The sequence below is a fragment of the Motacilla alba genome, chromosome 5 (genome assembly GCF_015832195.1).
Source record: "Motacilla alba alba isolate MOTALB_02 chromosome 5, Motacilla_alba_V1.0_pri, whole genome shotgun sequence".
NCBI classification, from domain to species: Eukaryota; Metazoa; Chordata; class Aves; order Passeriformes; family Motacillidae; genus Motacilla; species Motacilla alba.
In genome coordinates, this window is record NC_052020.1 from 8,692,218 (window position 1) to 8,713,267 (window position 21,050).

General features: G+C 47.4%; 1 protein-coding gene across 3 annotated transcripts in view; it reads left to right on the top strand.

Moving 5' to 3' along the window:
• Nucleotides 1-21,050, top strand: part of DAGLA (diacylglycerol lipase alpha) — a 58,087-nt gene that overhangs the window by 27,130 nt on the left and 9,907 nt on the right. For all 3 annotated transcript variants that reach the window (XM_038138400.1, XM_038138402.1, XM_038138401.1), the window contains 14 exons: nt 782-883; nt 1,339-1,477; nt 4,720-4,807; nt 8,353-8,487; nt 9,166-9,243; nt 10,044-10,168; nt 11,116-11,272; nt 11,472-11,555; nt 11,675-11,752; nt 15,631-15,711; nt 16,994-17,136; nt 18,405-18,473; nt 19,413-19,485; nt 20,279-20,475. In XM_038138400.1, the coding sequence (XP_037994328.1) occupies nt 782-883; nt 1,339-1,477; nt 4,720-4,807; nt 8,353-8,487; nt 9,166-9,243; nt 10,044-10,168; nt 11,116-11,272; nt 11,472-11,555; nt 11,675-11,752; nt 15,631-15,711; nt 16,994-17,136; nt 18,405-18,473; nt 19,413-19,485; nt 20,279-20,475 (1,549 nt within the window). The remainder of the gene's footprint in view (nt 1-781; nt 884-1,338; nt 1,478-4,719; nt 4,808-8,352; nt 8,488-9,165; nt 9,244-10,043; nt 10,169-11,115; nt 11,273-11,471; nt 11,556-11,674; nt 11,753-15,630; nt 15,712-16,993; nt 17,137-18,404; nt 18,474-19,412; nt 19,486-20,278; nt 20,476-21,050) is intronic.

Genomic DNA, 21,050 nt, shown 5'->3' on the forward strand with positions numbered 1-21,050 from the left:
AGGAGCCAGTCCTAGCCCTGATTCCTTGCCCAGGAAAGCTCTGTCTCCTGGAACTGGTCTTTCCAGGTCTGTAGCAAAGCCACTTATGGAAAGATTCTGTGCCAGCAGGAGATAAGGAGGGTGAGCGGGATAAGCCAGGCTGGATTTAGTCTCAGCTCCACCAAAATTTAGGCAATCCCAAGCAAGGTGTTCACCTTCTCCACACCCGATTGCCCACGTGGCCTTTGCAATTCTGGGAAGAAGGTGGGAGGATGGGCCGTTCAGAGCAGTTTCCCAGCTTTTTTGTTCCAGGGAAGCACTGTTAATCCCCAGTTTCTAGTTTGCTGTCAGTCACATGCAAAACTGAGGAGCTCCTCAGGCGCTGTCTCCTTGGAACTGTTATGGGAAGGGCTGCAAAGGTGCTGAGAATGTTTGCTAAGCATAGTGAGCAGGATTAATCCTGGATCCACACGCTCACATATTTTGGATCTGTGAGTCAGGCCAGCTGTCTGAGGTAGTTAAGGTTTGGGTCCTGTCATTCCTGCTGCCTCAGGGAGTCTTTCCAGCAGCGTGGGAGGAAGGTCTGGATCTCTGATTCATACCTGTGACACAACCAAGGGCGCTGACCCCTCCACGATCCCATTTTTTTGGAGTCGTTTGGAACACGTCGCACTTTAGGCTAATCTCCTTACACATCCCCTTCTAAAGCGTTTTTATACCTATTCCTTGTGAGAAAATGGGGAGAGGAGCTCATCCTTGGGGAAAAGGCTGCTGTCATCCGTGCTGTTCCCGTTTTTTCCAGCGATCCTGGTGATTGAGTTCGTGTACGCCATCGTGGGCATCGTGTGGCTGACACAGTACTACACCTCCTGCAACGACATCACAGCCAAGAGTGTCACCCTGGGTACGGAGCTGGAATGTGGCCTGGGAGCATTCCGACGGATTGGCGGGCATCCTTCATTCCCGCCTGTGCCGATTGACTCTGGGAAGTGGATGGGAGCTGTCAATGTGGGGCTTGTTTTCCTGTTTGTTGCTCGGAACAGTCGTTCCATTCATCCGCCTGTGCTGCCGGCGCTCAGGCAGGGATCCGTGTTCCCAGGGAAGGGCAGTCTGTAAATTCCGCTTTTGCCCTTCAGAATGGTTTTACTGTTTTCCTGGAAGCCTTTCCCAGTCTCCTGGTGGGGATGATGTTAATGGTGCAGTCCCGGATACTCAGGGAGCATTTAATGGCCCCATAAAACAGCCGGAAGACTCATCCAGCTGTGGCTTAAAAGCTTTTCCAGAGGATTTCCTTTTGCTGCGGGAATTTGGGGTGGGAAGTAAGGGCCGGAGCACGTGACTCCTGTTGTTTTTTTTCAGGAATGGTGGTGTGCAACTGGGTGGTGATCCTGAGTGTGTGCATCACTGTGTTGTGTGTCTTTGACCCCACGGGACGCACCTTCGTCAAGCTCCGCGCCACCAAGCGCCGGCAACGCAACCTAAGGACCTACAACCTCAGGTAAGGCAGCATTCCGTGGGATCCCGGAATTCTTGGGTGCAAGGGACCTTAAAGATCATTGAATTCCAACCCACTGTCATGTGCAGGGATGCTTTCCACTAGAAAAGGTATCTCTAGCCTGGCCTTGGACTCTTTCAAGGATGGGGCATCCAAGGCTTCTCTGGGAAATCTGTTCCAGGGCCTCACCACCCTCACAGGGAAGCATCACTTCCCAATATCCCATCTGTCCCTTCCCTCTCTCTGTCAGTGGGAAGCCATTTCCCGTTGTCCTGTCCCTCCAGCCCCTAGTCCAAAGTCCCTCTCCAGCTCTTTTGGATCCACTTTAGGCATTGGAAGATCTCTGTGGAGCTCTTGTCCAGATTGAACATTCCCAGCTCTCCCAGCTTGTCTTCACAGCAGACTGAATTTCCCTTCTGTTCAAGATTTAAGATTTAAAAAAAATATTTAAGATTTAAGGAAAGAACCAATGGAGGGTTTCAGGGTTACCAGTGCTGTGTCCTCATGGCTACAGCCACCCAAAATCCTCCTCAAGCCAGGGAATTCCAGGATGGTTTGGGCTGGAAGGAATCTTAAAGCCCTTTAAGCCATGGGCAGGGACACCTTCCACTATACCAGGTTATTCCAAGCTCTGTCCAAGCTATCCTGGAACACTTCCAGGGATGGGGCAACCACAGCTTCCCAGGGCAAGGTTTCTGGAAGGGTGTCATGCTTTTTTGGGATCTTGCCCTTCTCCTTGCCTTGCTGCAGGGACCATTCTGCTCCGCTGAAGGGGATTTTGGGAGGATGCAGCTCCCTGTCAGGTGCTGTGTGTGGGCACCTGCATCCAAAGGAGGCAAAGCCATGCAGAATCCAGCTGGATTCTGCCTTAATTACTGGATTTGTGGATCCTCATGGGCCCTGCTGACCACAACAACCTGTTTGTCTGTATCCCATAGCAGCGTTTTCCGTGGAAACAGTGAGTGTGTGCTTAAATTTTCCTTACTTCAAGGCAGCATCTCCTTCCAAATCCCCTTTCTTCCTTTATTTTCCTCTCCAAAATCCAACCTTTTGCCCTGAGGTTTCTCCTATTTAGTCTTGGCTAAGGCACAATTCCATTTGTGTTGGCAGTTGGATCTTTTAATTAAGAGTTGATTCCATCTTGGAGCTCCCCAGATGGGGAGAGAAAAAGCTTTTTTTCACCAAGCAAAGCTTTTTCTGAAGGATTTTTTCCAGTAGGGGACAACACAAACAGGCTTTGTTTCCTTTGATATGTGACTGTCCTTGAGGAATGTGGCTTTGGAGGGCATCGGGATCCCAGGGATAAAAAAAATGAGGCTTTCAAAAACCACTCCATAAATTTCCCATTTTTCACTGGGCTTGTGTATTTTCTGTATTCCAATGCCTTGGAATGAGGTCCCTTTTGAGGGAAAACTGGGCTTTTCTAAGGATAGTGCATCAAGTTCTGTGGGAAGGAGCCTGGATTTTTTGTGGAATGCCAGATATTCCTCCTGACCTTTCCAATGTGTTACAATAGTCTGGAATATTTGGAATTAGTGCCTAGCATGGTGATTGCTGCTTGGAATCAGGATATTCCCAGGAAGATAAGAAGGATGATACTGTGGATGTAGTACTGCATCCAAGGAAAAAATTCTTCTCTGTGAGAGTGGTGAGGCACTGGAATGGTTTTCCCAGAGCAGCTGTGGCTACTCAATCCCTGGAAATGTCCAAGGCTGGATGGGGCTTGGAGCAATCTGGGACAGTGGGAGCTATCCCTGCCCATGGCGTGGGGTGGAACTGGATGAGCTTTGTGGTCCCTTCCATCCCAAACCATTCCAGAATTCTGAAATGTTTTTTTCCAAAGCAAATCTGAGCTCCACAGCTTGCACAAGTAAATTCAAACCAACTCCAAAATTATCTCCTCTGTGGGGAATTTTGAGATCCCAGAAAGCTGAGTGAAGGCCTTTCTCCCTTGGCCTGGTTTTTCCCTCCAGGCCTGCAGTATTTATGGAGAGCTTGTTCCTGCTGTTCATGGATTTTCCCTCTGGAAAGGGAATGTTAACAGCTGTTAACAAGCAAACGCTGTGGGCTATGATGTGAAAAACAAACATCAAATGTGACTGTTCACTGCTCAAACAATTGTTTCCAAAGGATACATACCCAACTTCTCCCTCTTGCTGAAAGAAATCCTTTCCAAGGAATAGATGAGGAAGTTCTTTGCCTGGCTGGATTGTGTCCCACGCTGGTTTTCCTTTCCCAGTGGCATCGTGGTGTGTGTGGGCTGGGAAAAAGAAACAACCCAATAAAAGGCTGGGCTCGCTGTGCCAAGGCTTTTCCAAGGAGCTTTGGAGCTCCTACTGAACGTGTGGAAGTTAAGAAGTAAGAATTTGGGAAAAGATGGAGGGAAAACAACTCAGAGTACACTTGGTTGTTGAACCCCTCCAGGGAAATTCTGGAGTTCTTTGGAATCTGGGGGAGCAACGCCCTGCTGCCACTCATATTCCCACTCCTCTTCTGAAAGGTTATGGAGAGCTGATTTCACATACTCAGGCAAGAGCTGATGGATCCCTGTGGGATCTTCTCCTTCCATTTCAAGCAAATATTTCTTTGCCCACTTTCTGGGCTTGGGCTTAGCCTGATGGGATACCCTGCCAAAAAAATGGAGTGGTGTTTTATTTTGGATTGCTCTGACCTGGATTAAATCTGTGTTTCCCTAAAAAAAGGAGGAGCTGTGGACTTCAGGGAGCTTGGCACTCTGGCATAGAATCAATCCCTACTTCTGTGGCAGGAGGTGGAACACAATGATCCTAAAAGTCCCTTCCAACCTGAAGCATTCCTTGATTCTGTGACTGGGAAAAATTGCATGTCTGAAATGCTCAGGGTCTCTTGTGCCACTCCCTCACCCTGAGGTACCTTTTTCCTTCTGAGTGGTTGCACATCCTGGCACACGGAGCAGCTGCCACATTGCAACAGGAACTTCATTCCATGCATCCCATTCAGGCAGGATGCCAGGTATCCAAACACAGTGCTTGATCCTGTGGATTCACACTTCTCTGGAGCGTATCCAAGGAAGGGAACGGAGCTGGGGCAGGAGCCGGAGCGCCAGGGGTGGCTGAGGGAGCTGAGGGGGCTCAGCATGGAGAAAAGAAGGATTGAGGGAACCTTAACCCATTTTTCCAGGGACAGCACAGGCTATGCCACTCCATGTTGGATCCTACACCATGTTCTGCCTCTCCTCACATTCCTGCTCTCTCCTTTATTCCCAGACACCGCCTGGAAGAGGGACAAGCCAGCAGCTGGACACGCAGGCTCAAAGTGTTCCTTTGCTGCACACGGACAAAGGACTCCCAGTCGGTGAGTACCAAAAACTTCCTGTTGGGAATCAAAATATCAGTGGAGAAATCCCTGTTTCCCCTCAGGTTAGGATCGCATTCGGCAGCACTTCCTGGGCAGCTCCCGTTTCTCTTTATCATCCCCTTCCTGAGCACGTTCTCCTGTTGTTTCCATCAGTCTCACACCCTTGAGGAGGAGAATTTGGAAACGGGAAAACAAAAACCAGGAAGAATCACCCAAATCCTTCTGGATCTCCTGACAATCAAAAACTGTCGAATCCATAGATCCATGTGAAGGTCACTGGGAATTTTCACGTGCTGCCATTGGGATTTTCCCTTGCTGTTCTCTAGCAGGGAAGGGTAAAGGCCTTGAAATTCCTTCCGCAAAAGTTATCATTCCATTCTCCTTAGAATCACTGGGAGCAGGTTTGTGCCTGAGGGTGGGATTCACCAGCATTCCTGAGGACCTGCTGAAGAGGCAAGTCAAACTTTGGTGCTGGAAAACTTTTCTTTTGATTTAACTACTTTGGTTAAAATTCTGAGGATTTGAGGACTCCTGAAGGAGCCAGCAGAACTAGGGAATTGTTCCCAAAGGGAGGAGAAAGTCATAAAAATCAGGAGATTTGTGTACTTGCAGACGCTGAGCTCTGAATTAGTTACAACCTCTCAGGGAAAAAGCTGGGATTTATCAAGGACATTCCAACAAAACCAGCAGTGGCCAAAAAATCCGCCCAGACGTTTAACTCCAGTTAGAAGGGCACGGAAAATGACAGGGAAAACACCAAGGGACCGACCACAGCCGCCGTGTCCTCACTAAATATAGCCCGGAGTTCGTGCTCCAAAAGGATGCAGCGGGAAAAGGAGCACATTGGAAGGGATGTGAACGTGGAGAGGAAGAGAAATGAGACTGGCATTGAAAGCTCCAAAGGGAAAGTGGAAAAATAAAGGAGAGTCAGGTGAACGTTTGTTCTTCCCTGGTGATGAATTGGATTAACAGCATTTCTTAGGGAGTGCTGTGGAATTATCCACAGGTGCAGCTTCCAGAGTGTGGAAGGCTTCGGGAATTGTCACAGCCCTTGTGCAGAAATCCAGCACCGTGTCTCAGAATGCTGCCCCTCCCAGGATCCCTTTCCCTGGCTGAGATGCCACCATGTTCCTTGGGAATGTCCTTCTGGGAAGTTCAAGCCCAGACCTGCCAGCTCCCAGCTTATTTGCTGGAGAAATCCATCTGGAAAACTGGGACCAAGGGAGCTTTGTGCCCTGGCAGCTCCCACAGCAGCTTTTCCTTGGTGCTTCAGAGCAGAGGCACTTCCCTTCTCCCTGAGAGCACATCCAGGTCACCTTGCCCAGCTGCTGGAGACTCCTGTCCTGAGGGCACAGCATGGGTGCTGCATCCTGGGAGGGGGAGCCCTGACAGGCACCTGAATGCCCTGAAGAACTCCCATTTTATTTAGGATTGCAAAGTATTCCAAATATTTCTTTTTGTTCTTTTTAACAAACTTTCCATTCTGTTTCTCTTTTTTTTTTTTTTTTTTAAGCTTGGAATAAAAGTGGATTCCAAATGCCTCGCATTCCTCGTGCTGTTGAATTTCCACTTTACATCCAGCTTTTGAGCAATTTCCAGCCTCTTTTCTCTGCAGGAACAAGCCCTGACGTTGTGTCCTGGCATGGCAGCGTGTGGAATGAATGAGCACGTAATGGATCAGAAATGAATCCAGTGCTGCCTATCCCAGACCCCATGGAAAAAAAAATGTAGCAGCAGAGGATTGTTGTCCTCTGGGCTGGAAAAGTGTTTTATGGGATGGATGTGGCTTTGGGGAAAGGATCTGGGGTGAAGTCTGAAGCCTCAGAGCCTTCAGGGTTTTGTAGCAGAGCACTCCAGGTGGACAAACAGGAATAATGTCAGGTGTTCCCACAGAAAGCTGTTCCTCTGGAGCGGAAAATACGCATTGAACTTCCATCAGGGCCTTTTTTTGTCGGAGCATCCAGGGCTGTAGCTGCCACTTTGGATTAATGGGTGTTTGTCCTGTTTCCTTTGGAGGCTCTTGGCATTTCTTGTGAGCTCACAGGAGCCATGCTAGGATTGATGAGGTCAGGATTTCAAGGATACTGCGGTTGGAATGCCGTTGGCTTTCCAAAGGCACTGCTGGCACAGAGAGTTGGCACCTGGAGCCCCAGTTCTTAATGGGGATTTAACTGGCTTTTGTAGGGAAGTGAAAAATGACAGAAAGTCATCCCACACGCCAGGAGTTTGGCAGGGATAAAAGGATGTAGGTCATTCCTGCAGGGAAGAGAAAGGATTTACTGTCTTGATGGTCAAAGAAGGGAGAGGAGAAATCCCGTCCTGGAGTGCTCAGGGTTTCCACAACACTCCAGTCTTGTGGGTTTTGATGCTGGATAAAGGATACTATGAAAACATAGGATAAAGGTTCAGGTAAGGCTGTGATCATCCTTGTAGGAAGAGTTTTGGATGGCAAGAGTCAAATACGGATCATTGGTGGGTACAGCTCCACCTTTTGTTGCTCCAGCCTCTGGATCATCATTGTCTTTAGGCTGGAGTAATGACAGGTCAGCACCGACCCACATTCCAGCCCCTCTCCAGCATCCCAAAATATTCTCCTGTAAGGTCTTGTGGTTTGTTTTTTTTTTTTTTTTTTTTTTTTTTTTTTTCTTCTGTATCACAGAGCAAAAAGTGGGGAAACAAGATTTCTCTTCAAAATATCTTTGTCCCTCTGCTCCAGGGCTTTGCTTGACCCTCCCAGGTCACACTTCCATTTCTGTCCCTCCTTTTTTGGGTTTGGTCACCTTCATTCTGAGAATTCTGCATTCAGCGTCTCAGTTTTTACTTTTCATGCCTTTTTGCTTGGGTGTCATCCAAAATAAATCTGGAAAAGCCTGGCAACATGGGCAAAAGGATCCCAGGTCTGGGATAAATTTGGGCAAGTTAAATTTGGGCAGAAGGATCCCAGGTCTGGAGTAAGTACAGGCAAGTTAAATGTGGGCATAAGGGTCTCAGGTCTGGGGTAAATTTGGGGAAAGGTTCCCAGGTTTGGGTTAAGTTTGGGCACCAGCATCTCAGGTCTGGGATAAATATGGGAAAAAGGATCCCAGGGCAAAGTTAGAGTTGAAGAGATTCTTAAATAGGACAAAATGAGTGGTTTTTTCCTCATGGAATGGCCTTTATTCTGCTTTAGAGGAGAAAGGATGACTCCGAGGTAGCACTGTATTGGGATTTGCTTGGTTTTCATCCCATTTTCTCTGTTTGGTTTAATAGAGAGAGCCAAAACCATTCCCTTTCCTTCCCTGTGTCCTGTGTGAGCTGTTTGGATGTCGAGGTGCCCACACACGGCACAAATCCATCCCCCGAGTGGGACTGTGGAAAACAAACAAGACACGAGAATCATGTGATTAGTCCAGATCTGGCATTCCCTGCAGGAATCTTGTGGCTGTTTTGGAGGCTGAGCTCCAGAAACGAGTCCAGTTCTCACTTTGTGTCCTGTTTTGAGGCTTCCCACACCCAAACTCCTCCTCCTCCTCCTCCAAGCCCTCTCTCCCTGGATTTTGCAGGACGCCTACTCCGAGATCGCCTACCTTTTTGCGGAATTTTTCCGGGACCTGGACATCGTCCCCTCCGACATCATCGCGGGGCTGGTTCTCCTGCGGCAGCGGCAGCGGGCCAAGCGCAACGCCGTCCTGGATGAGGTGGGAAAACCTGGCAATCTCTTCCCAGCTGCTCCGGGATTCCCTGGGAAACAGCTGCGTGGCTCTGCCCACCTCATTTCTGGGCTGTTCTCACTCGCTGAGGTGGGAAAGAAAAATAACGGCGACCTCAGCAGCTTTCCCTGAGCTTTTCCCTGTCCAAGGGCTCAGCTGGTGCTGAGTCAAGTCTGGAATCTGCATTGATCCTCTCCAGGCAGGTGATACAGGAGGTGGTCTTGATCCCAAAAGGGCCTCCAAGGGGGTTGTAGGTACTTGGAAATGAATGGGAAGATTATTCCCACGGTACAAAGATATGGAGAAGACTCCAGCAATCTGCAGGGGGAAAAATTCCTAAATTTCCAAGCTGCTGTTGAGGTTTGCAGATTGTCAAGCCAGTAGGAAATGGATTTATTTTATTGGGGTTTTCCCCTTGACTTGGGATTCAAGTGACAGAAGGAAAAATTCCCAGTTTTCCAAGCTGCTGTTGAGGTTTGCAGATCGTCAGCCCAATAGGAAATTGATTTATTTTAATGGTTTTTTTTTCCCCCTTGAGTTGGGATTCAAATCAGACAGGAATAAAACCATTGGAAGTATTTGAAGGGCCTGGTTGGGATATTTTGAGAGTGGATTTTTGTCTTGCTGTCACACAGAGGAATTTTTCTGTGTATTTGTGACTTCCAGGCAAACAATGACATTTTAGCTTTTCTGTCTGGAATGCCAGTGACCAGGAACACCAAATACCTGGACCTGAAGAATGCGGTAAGTCCCTGGGATGTGGGATCCTCCAAACCCCCCTGCGATCCTTGTTTTCTTTTCCTCACTGTCTTCTCTCACACCTTTCTGCCCTTATTTGAAACAATCCAAGAAAGTCCATGAGAATGGAATAAAACTTGATCTCTGGAGGCTTGGTGAGGTGATACTGCTGCAAGAGAGTCAGCACTGTTATCCATGATTTATTCCAGATTTTGATTCATCCCTGATTTTGGTTTATCCCTAATTTATCTCTGATTTAGATTAGTCTGATTTATCCCTGATTTTGATTTTCCCACCTAATTTTCCTGCCAAATTTCCACCTCCTCATTATCCCCTTTGCCATTGTCCCCCTCAGCTCTTCCTCCAATTTACCTCTGATTTCTCCCTGATGCTCCCCTGATTTTCCCCTCTAATTATCCTGCTGTGTTTAACTCCAATCCCTGATCCAGCTCTCTGGAATAACTGAGCTCTTATGGGATGCAACTGCTTCACATCGGCTTTGTGGCCCTCTCCAGGCATCCTCTGGCCTGCTGGAAAGGGGATATTTAGGGAGCTCATTTCCAAATCTGCAGGAAGCAGCTTCCTTGGCAGCATGGTGGGATAGCCGGAGAATTCCTCAGGAAATCAGGCAGAGCAATCTTTGGGAGGGGGTGGCTCTTGCCTGGCATCCCCACCTCGCTCTCCTCAGTCACCGCAGCACGGCTGGGAGAGGGGGCTGGCACTTGGCACGTGCCTAACTATGGAAAAAGGGAATGGAGGGGGAAATTCCAAGAGATTGCAGGCTCAGGGAGTCCCGTGTCTTCCAGCAAGAGATGCAGCGGTACCGGGAGGTGTGTTACTACATGCTCTTCGCCTTGGCTGCCTATGGATGGCCCATTTACCTCATGAGGAAGCCCACCTGTGGACTCTGCCGCCTGGCCAGATCCTGCTCGTGAGTGCCCACCCTCATCCCTTTTTTCCTGCCTGGTTTTCCCATGTTTAGAAAAGCCCTTTGTTTTTCCCCACATTTATTTCATCCCCTTGGTGCTTCCTCCCTGCTCAATTTCTTTTCTGCCTTTTTCTCCTCGTGTTTTTTTTTCTTTCCATCTCTCTGGGCTTCATATTCCAAAGGCTTTCTGAATCCCTTCCAGTTCTTAGTACATAAACCAGCCTGTCCTCTGCTCCATCCTCTCCGGAGCATGGAACAGCCAGCGGAGACAACTCACCTGGCACAACACCAAGTCCAAAAAGAGCTTCTTGGAGCTCAGAAATCAGGGAGTTGACATTTGGGTCCTGATTAAAAGACCTCCAAGATTTGCCTGGCTTGGGCTGTGCTCCCTCAGGTTAATTGGATTTTTCCAGCTCAGAATTTTTGCCCCGGTGCAAGGGTTTGTTTCCAGCTGCCAGAATACTGTCACCGGACTCAGTTTGGGGATGAGCTTTTGGCACTTCCTTGGCTATTGGGAGGATTGTGATTGCTTGGGAATACTTTTAGTTCTGAGAGAGAAAGAAGGAAAATCACCGTGCGCTTCTCTTTTTATTTTGGGATGATTCTAAACCCGTTTTTTTCCTATAAATAAACCTGGAGCTTGGTCAGTGTTGGCTTTTCCACATTGAAGCACTGGAAAACTGTGCTTCCAAGGACAGTATCCTTTGAGGGAGCCATCCCACTCCATAATCCTTGGATTCCTTGGGGACTGGCTGCATTGTAGCTCTCTCTGGTGCTCAAAAGGAAAACTGCACCTGATCCCAGATTTTGAGGCTGCTTCGTGGTTTTATCCTTCACTTGGCACTCGCTGCCGTTGGGATGCGGTTTGGAGGGCCCGCCTTTCCCTTCCCTCTAGGAATGCCACTCTAAATCCAGCCTTTTTCCCTCAAAGCCGTGCTTCCTCCCCGCAGGTGTTGCTGCCTGTGCCCGTCGCGCCCGCGCTACGCTCCCGGCGTCACCATCGAGGAGGACAATTGCTGTGGCTGCAACGCCATCGCCATCCGGCGCCACTTCCTGGACGAGAACATGACCTCCGTGGACATCGTCTACACTTCCTGCCACGATGCTGTAAGGACAACCCCAGGCCCCCTTCCCAAGGGGATTTACTCTCTTCCGGCTGTAGTGGGACAAAGAAGGGAAACGAAGCCTTTTTCTCTTCCATTTCCATAAAAAAAATTCTGTTATTTGGACACAAATCCTGTCATGCACTCTGTCTCCTTTTCCCCAAGGATAATCCAACAGGAATGTCTGTCCTGATCTCTTCCAGGTTTATGAAACCCCGTTCTACGTGGCTGTGGACCATGACAAGAAGAAGGTGGTCATCAGCATCCGGGGAACTCTGTCCCCAAAAGTAAGTGGGATATGCAGTGGCCTCCCTGGTGGACATTCCAGACAGTTGGAGCCCTTCCCAGTTTGGAATCCTGACTCGGATTTGGCTCACCTGAAGCAAGGTGACTGCTTTTCTTCCAGGACGCCCTGACGGATCTGACGGGGGATGCGGAGCGCCTGCCGGTTGAGGGGCATCATGGAACATGGCTGGGACACAAGGTGGGGAAAACAAAGGGAAAACGATCCCAAACCAACCCAAAACCAAACAAAACCCCGCAGATTTTTAAAATTATTTCACTTTTTAATTATAAACCCCCAAATGGTCTTAATTACTTGAAAAAGAAGTTACAGAAAGGGCTTTGAGGTGTTAAATAATTAGTGGGAGCAGTTAAAATCACTGGGCGTGTAATTAAAAACTCTTACGATTAGAGAATTCCAAATTTGGAAAGGCATCGTGGAGACCCACAATGAAATTCCTGGAGCCACTCAAATGACTTTTTCTTCCAACGACCTTTAAGGAATTTTCAATCAAAGCCTGAGAATGTGCTTAAAATTCTGCTGTGATGGGAATGTCCTCAAAGGATACTGGCAGGACTCGGCTCCGTGAAATTAGATGGATGCTCTGTGTCTGTGAGCAGCTCTGGGCTGGCTGAATCCATTTATTCCAGAGCTGACCTTTGCTCCTGTCTGGCAAAGGAACGACGTGCTGAGTTTTTAAGATGATCAGGAATTTGGCAGCTTCCAAAGCTGCAGTGCCAAGCTGGGAAAGGAAAATCCAGAGTGAAGGTTGGAAGGAACGGAGCAATCGCTGGAAGTGCTGCTGGGGGAAATGAGGTGTTGCTCAAGGTGGGATGTGGAGCTTGGAAGTCCTTGGAAGCCGTGAGTTGGGAACTCCAGCTTGCCTCATGGTGTCCTGCTGGGATCCCAAACCTCTTCCCTCTGCTTTAGGAAATAGAACCATGGAATCCTGGGATGGTTTGGGTTGGAAGGGTCTTCAGAGATCCTGTTCTAACGGGCTGGGACACCTTGGAGAATGAATCTTGGAGTAACCTGGATTAGTGGAAGGTGTCCCTGCTCATGGGACTGGGATGGGCTTTTAGGTTCCTTCCAATCCAAACCACTCCAGAATTCCATGATTCAATGAAAATCCAGGAATAGATCCTTGCAGAAATTGGCTTTGCTTTTGATCTTTATATGAAAATATTCCTCCACTGGTGACTTCCATGAAACATTATCAGTTTATTCCCTTTGTTCCAGACAGAGCTTTTATTTGTCCTTTGTGTTGTTTCTTTTTTGGGATTGCTGCCAGGAGAGAAATATTCACTTTCTCTGGAATTATTATCAATATTAATCTGCAGACAATAATGTGCTGTTGATTCCCGAGGGAAAACTAAGAGAGATAATGGAATTTTAAATGCATTTTTAATGTCCAGGAGTCAAGTTTAATATCCAAACAAATCCAGTGTCTCACTTACACATTTAATTTGGAAACAAGGACTTGGCTACATGGGAGCTTTCCCAGGATTTGTTTGATTTGGGGTGTTTTCCTGCTGATTCTATCCCACCCGTCCCCGGGGGTGTCTGTCAGCCATCCTAAAAGTCCAAGTCTTGATGTTTACATGAAATTTTTTATCACTCCACAGCTCCAATGTCACAATTTAAAAAAATATTTATCAGGCCTCTGAGCTATTCTGGATCAAAAAATAGAGCTGGAAATAAAGTTTAGGGATTAGAATGCCAAAAAAAAGGGATTATAACTCAAAGAAGAATCCAACTTCACTATTTTTGCAATAAAGTCCACTGATTTTGTAACAAAGTTAATTTAAAAAATAATCCTCAGCCAAAGGGGTGAATCCAGATTTAATTGTTGAACTCCCAGGACAAAATTAGTGAAAATAGGATGTTACAGAGCTTTGTTTCCTGCTGTTGAGCCAACCAGGAGGACAAGGAGCTGCTGGAAAGTCCTGGAAGCTCAGCCATGATCCCAGTAATGAGAATTTCCAACATTTTTCACTCATAAATAGACCCTTCTGGGGGTTTTCCCTCAAAATCTCAAATATCCCAGAGCAGTTTTGTGCCTTTGGGATGCAAAACAATGCAGAATATTTCCATTCCCTTTCCCTAAATCCTTGATCCATTCAGTTATTTACACGTGAACTTGCAAAATTAAGCCCAAATAGTTTTATTAACTTGAAATTGGATTTGTTTCCCAGAGAATTTATGGATGCTACATCCCTGGAAGCGTCCAAGACCAGGTTAGATAGGGCTTGGAGCAACCTGGGCTGATGGAACATGTCCCTGTCCATGGAGTGGGATGATCCTTAAGGTCCCTTTCAAGCCAAACCAGGATTCCATGAAGTTTAGGAAATTTTTCCAACGGTGAATCTAAATGGGAGTTTGCAGTCTCATTCCATAATAATTCAAATCCCTGTATCCATTAGGATATAATTACCAAAAACACGTCCCAAAGGCTGACTAACATCCCAGCAGTGACATCACCGTGGATTTGGGTCACGCTCTCTAAAAATAAATCCCAAATTCGTGGTGGGAATTTAGATCAGTGCCCTGCTGCTCACTTGTCATTAGGATTGGGAGTGGAGACTCTTCTGGAAGCTGGGGAGCTGCTGGGATAAGGCACAACCACTGTGGTGCTTTTTGGTGGTGGCAGCATCCCATTTATCTCATTTCCATGAGTGGTGTCTCCGCTCTCCTGCTTCCCCTCTTCAGTATCCAGATTGGGATCAAAGACATTTCAGATCCTGAGGACCTGGAAAATTCCATGTTTCTTTGCTTTCTTTTCCTCACTGGCTTCTCTTATGCCTTTCTGCCCCTCTTTGAAACAACCCAAGAAGTTTCATAAGAATGGAATTATACTTGATCTCTGAAGGCTTGGTGAGGTGATATTGATACAAGAGAGTCAGCACTGTTATTCCTGACTTATTCCTGATTTATCCCTGATTGAGATTTTCCCGCCCAATTTTCCCGCCAAATTTCCACCCTCTCATTTTCCCCCCACCATTTTCCCCCTCAGTTCTTCCTCTGATTTACTTCTGATTTCTCCCTGATGTTTCCCTGATGTTTCCCTCTCCTTACCCTGCTGTGTTTAATTCCAACCCCCAGTCCAGCTCTCTGGGATAACTGAGGTTTTATATATGATTATTTGCATATATTTTTCTTTGCTTCTGGTGCCACAATCCTTTCATATCTCTGAGATGAAGAGTGAGCCCCCAGTAACATTCCCATTGTACTCACACCATATTAAGATAGGGATTTAAGGGACAGCAGCCAAGGAGATGATTTTCCCCATTTCCCCCCATTTTTTGGAGTTGAGGCTCACTTCCCACTGAGTTAAACTGTAGCATCATCAGGAATTCATGCAACGAACCAAATTACAGTTGCTTGTTTATAACTGCACTTGGAATTGCATCAGCTACATTTGGAATCACCACACAGATGGAGAAACACTCCTCAGCAGAGATGAGGAATGTTTAGACTTGGATAAGGTCTTTCCCATCTTCCAGCACTCCTTGACTTCTAGGGAATAAAAACATTTAATAATTTGGGATGAATGCACTCTGACAGCCAAATTCCCTTAATATTGATGGTTGGAGAAGGCAGGAACTCATTCCTGATGCTGTGAGTTTTCCCTTTGGTGTTTGAATCATTATCTCTATTAGAATGATTCACACTTTTATTCCCAGATTTAAATTGATGGAAAACTCTGAAAAACTCCATCCCAGATTTACCTGGAATAGGATAATTTGGCTTTAAAACCACCAATATTTATAATATCTAAGTGTATTTCTCTGTTCTGCCCCAGGTCCCTTGGCCTGAAGTACCAAATCCACAGTCCTGTGTTTAAGTTAATTGGATTTGGGGTAGCTTTCCCCCTAAAAGCCCAGGAATAGGCCCTTGGAGTGTTCCTTAATTAAGAACTGCCTTTACTCCTTAAACACCAGAACTTTGGAAATGCAGAGGGGAATCAGTTCTCCCTCCATCCTGATCCATGCTGAGGGGCATTACAGAGCTTCCTCACCTCCTGCCTGCTGTTGTTGAGATCCCATTTACATCCTACTGTGTGTTCCTGCTTCCCACAGGGAATGGTGCTGTCTGCTGAGTACATCAAGAAGAAGCTGGAGCAGGAGATGGTGCTGTCCCAAGCTTTTGGGCGGGATTTGGTGAGTTGTGTCTGGATAGAGGATGAGATTTCCATAAAAACCTGGGTTTAAGGGAATCTCCATGTCCCTGAGTCTGTTGTATTCATTTCTCAGCTCTTCCTTTAATTCCTGGATTTCCAGCTAGTTACACATTTCATGGAATGGTTTGGGTTGGAAGGGACCTTAAAGCTCATCCCATTCGACCCCCTGCCATGGGCAGAGAACATTCCACAAGATCAGGTTGCTCCAAGCCCCATCCAGACTTCCTGCAAGGCTTTTTTATTTTGGAAGCACCAATACTGCTGAGCTCCTGATTATTTTCCTTTTCCTGAGGCAGGAAGTCCCACATGGTGGCAGTGAAGGACAGGGAGCATTAAAACCAAATCAGCAGGAACTAAAATCCCATTTTTATGGAGATTTTCTTTGGAATGCGGTGGTGACTGTCCCTGTGGGCACATTGCTGGTGGCAGGGAGATGTCACAGGACTCAAGGGAGATGTTGGGAAGCAGCTTACCTTGGTTTATATGTTGGAAACAGTTGCTGAAGTGCTGCCTTGGGATATTTGGTGGATGGAGGGAGAGATAAACCAGCATCCAGCTTTTTGAGATGAAGCTTCATTCTTCTCTGCTTAGAAAGGGAAAATGGGAGTTGTTCCTGTTACTCAGGAGGAATATTTCCTGGCTTTAGGTCCATAAGTGCCGTCCTAGGTCCCACCAGCCCAGGACCTTGTTTCTGACAGTTGCCAAGGACAAATATTCCAGAGAAAAGTGTCCAGTGAGGTTTAGAGACACTTTTTGTGTGCGCTTGGATGTTATCAGGAGGGACAAAAAGCTCCCATCAAATCCTAAATAATTCAAATAGCTGGTGTGCCTTTCCTTTTTCTTCCCACCTTCTTTCAGGAAAGTCCCAGTAGGCCAGATGTAGAATTCAAGAAGTGAATGAATTCCAGCCTCCAGTGAGGCCCTGGCACAGGTTTCCCAGAAAAGCTATGTCTGCCCCATCCCTGGGAGTGTTCCAGCATGGGTAGGATGGGGCTTGGAGCAGCCTGGGCTAGTGGAAGGTATCCTTGCCCGTGGCAGGGGGTGGACTGGAATGATCTCCCTTCCTTTCCAGCATAAACCATTCCAGGATTCCGTGATAATTCTGTGATTCAGAACAAGCAAGGAGCCACTCAGCTGGAATCTGGAGTGCTCATGTGTAGAAACAGACTCCAAAACTGGGGAAAGGGAGAGATTTGGGGGATAAATTCGATTTAATTTCCAACCTGACCTCGATTCCTTGTTGTTTCCATGATGTTTTTTAGGGAAGAGGAACAAAACACTATGGCCTGATTGTGGTTGGGCATTCCCTTGGAGCTGGCACAGCTGCCATCCTGTCCTTCCTGCTGCGTCCCCAGTATCCATCCCTGAAGTGCTTTGCTTATTCCCCCCCAGGTGGGCTGCTCAGGTAGGTGTTGGGATACACCTGGGATACCCTGGATCCTGCTTGTGAGGCTCTAGGGAGCAGTGAAATGGACAGGCAGCCTGGAGAAGCCAAGTGTTTCCTCTGGGATATAGTTTGGTATTCAAGTTAGGATGGCAAATGGCCACTTTCCCAAATATTCTGGTTTATAACTGAATTGTCCATGGCTCTAAATTTAATGGGAAATGGTTGCAATTTCCTTACTCTCTGCCCCCTCCCAGTGAATAGATGAAAATAAGGGAGATACTTGACCAAACGCAGGTGTCTGCAGCAGCTGATCCAGTTGTTTGGACTCCTTTTCCAAAGAAATTGGAATTGGGATGTGGTTTCTGTCATTCTGCCTAAAATTGCTCACAGGGATTGTTCTGGTTTTCCTCCCTTGGCTGTGGGGCAAAACCAGGGAGAGATTAATTGTGAATGCCTCCCATTATAAATGGGAACAGACCTTCTGGTCGTGTCATTCCCAAAAAAACCATCCCATTGGATTGCTGGGAAGTGAGGGAAGGTCCTCCTGGTCCTGACAGACACCAGGGGGATCTTGGAATCAGCTATGGATCATGAGAAGCTTCTCCTGGTAGTTCCTGCATCATATTCCAGGAGCAGCCAAGGGTTTTGAAGCATCCTGCTGCTGAATCTGAATGCTGGCATTCCTTGTTGTAGTATTCCCAAGTCTTCTGCAGCCACAGAGCTACAGATGAGGATATTTCAGGAGAGTTGTACAACCTTCTGCTCCAGACTTCCATTCCTGGATCCCTTGGTAGCTCCTGACTTATGTCATGCCCAGGATCATCCCTAGGTCAGTGAGGCAGCCTCTGCCCGTGGTGACTGGTTGGGAATATCTCCAGGAAACTCAGAGAGGGAATCTTGATTTCTTTCTTCTTGTCTCAGAAGTCAGGTTGCTGCAGAAATTTGCCATTGGAATTCCCCCAAATATTGGGGTGTTTCATCCTACATTGTAGCCTCAGAAGCAGGAAATATCTTCTTCTTTGGCTGCCCCACCATTCCCAAACTTGGAAATATTGGAAAATGACTGTGAGGCATTCAGTTCAAGCATTTCCTTTCCCAGCTATATCCAGAGTCCAGTGCAGGGGAATGATTGGGCCATGGGATGTGGAGATAAGGCTCTTCTTCCACAAGGCACAAATCCCCAAAGCCTGGAGCAGCTTGGACTGGGATTTGTGCCCCTGGTTTCCCTGCCACTGAATAGGGAATGAAACACTGTTTGCTTCTTCTTGCTCCTATTTCTCTTCCAGTGAGGATGCCATGGAGTATTCCAAGGAGTTTGTGACTGCGGTGGTGCTTGGCAAAGATCTGGTGCCCAGGCAAGTGAAGTGTCTGAATTCCTTGATGAATCTCTGCTGTTCTATCCCAAATCATCTGTTTCCCGTCTGAAACACTTGGATCATCTCTGTCTCCAGCTTCCTCATTTTCCTGTCCTTTTATTGTTCCCTGTGTCACTGTGTTTTTCCTGGACACCTTTGCTGAAGTTTTTATGGGCAAATCCCTCCTGTGTGAAAGAAAAGGGGGAATGTCCTACCTCTGGAATCCCTCCTTGTACCTGGAATATCAGGTGTGCCGCCTTCCTGGTTTCCTGTGTTATCTTGGCCCTGTCCTGGATGTGCTGCCACCTCATTTGGACCAGTTTGTCCCAAAATCCCTGTTCCATGTCACCTCATCTCCAAACCAGCTCATTCCTTGTGCCATGGCATTCCTCACTGTCCTCATCTCCTGGGATACATTCTGCTGAGCAGGGATTTGGAATGGGAGCCAGGTAAATCCCCAACCTGGGATTTACGTGGATGCCATGATCCTGTCCATCCTGCTCAGTGGTGTCATTCAGCTCCAGGACACTTTTCCAACTCACCTGTTCTGTGCCATCTTCTTCGTCACCTCCCTCCTTCCCCGGTCACTGATCTTATCTTTGTTATTGTCCTGGTAATTCCCTGGGGCCTCTTATTCCTGGTTCCTGCTCCTGGGTGATGCCACAGCCCACCTCTGAATCCATCTGCTCCATGTTGTATCCTTAGAGTGTCCTTTTACACACAATGCCTTGTTTCTCTGTGCTCCATATCCTTCCTGTCCTGTTCCTTGCCCAGGTGTTGTGAGCACATTTCGCCCTCTTCCATAATCCATAATTTTCTTTGCTTCCAGACTCGCTTCTGCTTTTCCAGAATCACATCTTCCTCTTTTCCATAACCACACCTTTTTTTTTCAGAGTCACATCTTCCTCTTTTCCATGGTCACATCTTCCTCTCTTCCAGGATCGGGCTCTCTCAGCTGGAGGGATTTCGCCGGCAGCTTCTGGATGTTCTCCAAAGAAGCACCAAACCAAAGGTAAGAGGAAGGAACCAACACCTGGAGATGTCTCTGAGCAGGGATGGGGAATTTTAGTGGCAAGAAGGGTTGGGTTTTCTCCGGGTCTCCTCAGGATCATTATTTAGGGAACCAGAGGAATGATGGAAAGAGCTGGAGAGCTCAGTGGGATCATTCTGATTCACTAGCTGAAACTTCACCACCACAGATCCCAAATAACTGAGCAGGGAATTTGCTGTCTGAGCCTCTTTTAAAATCTGTATTCCAAGTGTGGATTTTCCTGGCCAGTTAAAACTGGGAACAGACTGGAAGTGCAACAGCCGCTGTGCTTGTTGGAACATTGGGGTGATGCTGTTCCAGGATAAATGGTCTGCTCATGTCTTGGAGATAGGAAATGTGGGAAGTTGTCCCTCCCCAGTCTTTACCATTGCACCAAGATAGAAGAAAACCATAAAATATGAAGATTTTTAGGGATAATACATGATGGAATTTACCTGGAGAGGGTATATAAATTGGGAAAGGAAAATCAATTTTCAGAAACATTTGGATCATCTCTGTATCCAGCTTCCCTGTTTTCCTGTCCTTGTATTGTTCCTTATGTATTCCCAGTGTCACTGTGTTTTTCCTGGACACCTCTGTTGGTGTTTCACACACCTTCCTTAGGCAAATCCCTCCTGTGTGAAAGAAAACTGGGAAATCCTGCCTCTGGAATTCTTTAAACCTCCCAAGTCTTACGAGGCAATTCTGCTTTTTTTTTTTTTTGCTTTTCTCTCCTCAAATCCTCCCTCCTCTCTGTCTCTCTTTGTGGGAACAGTGGCGGATCATTGTGGGGGCTACCAAGTGCATTCCCAAATCCGAGCTTCCCGAGGAGCCAGAGGAGAACTCGGTGACGAGCAACCGGCTCTGGACACATCCCAGTGACCTGACCATCGCCCTGAGTGCCAGCACCCCCCTGTACCCCCCTGGCCGCATCATCCACGTGGTGCACAACCACCCTGCTGAGCAGTGCTGGTGAGTCCTGCAGTTCCTGCTGGAATTCTTGCTGGAAAACTCTCCCTGACACAAGGAGAAGGGGGTTTTCTTCCCTGCTGTCTCACAGGGACTGTGGTTGTGTCTGTGCTGGTGGAGTTACGGAACGGTTTGGGTTGGAAGGGACCATGGAGATCACGGGCAGGGATGCCTTCCACTGGACCAGGTTGCTCCAAGTCCAGTCCAGCCTGAATTTGAACACTTCCAGGGATGGAGCAGCCACAACTTCCCTTAAAAATCCATCCCAGTTTTCAGTCTCACCACCCTCACAGGAAAGAGTTTCTTCCAATATCTAATCTAAACCAGCACATGGAATGGTCTAATGGTTTGGGCTGGAAGAGACTTAAGGATCACCCAGTTCCAGCCCCTGCCATGGGCAGGGACACCGTCCACCATCCCAGGTTGCTCCAAGCTCATCCAACTTGGCCTGGAACACTTCCAGGGATAGGGCAGCCACAGCTTCCCTGGACAACCTGTGCCAGGGCCTCTGCACCCTCACAGTGCAGAGGGTGCATTCTTCTCACAGGGAAGAATTTTTTCCCAATATCCCATCTAAA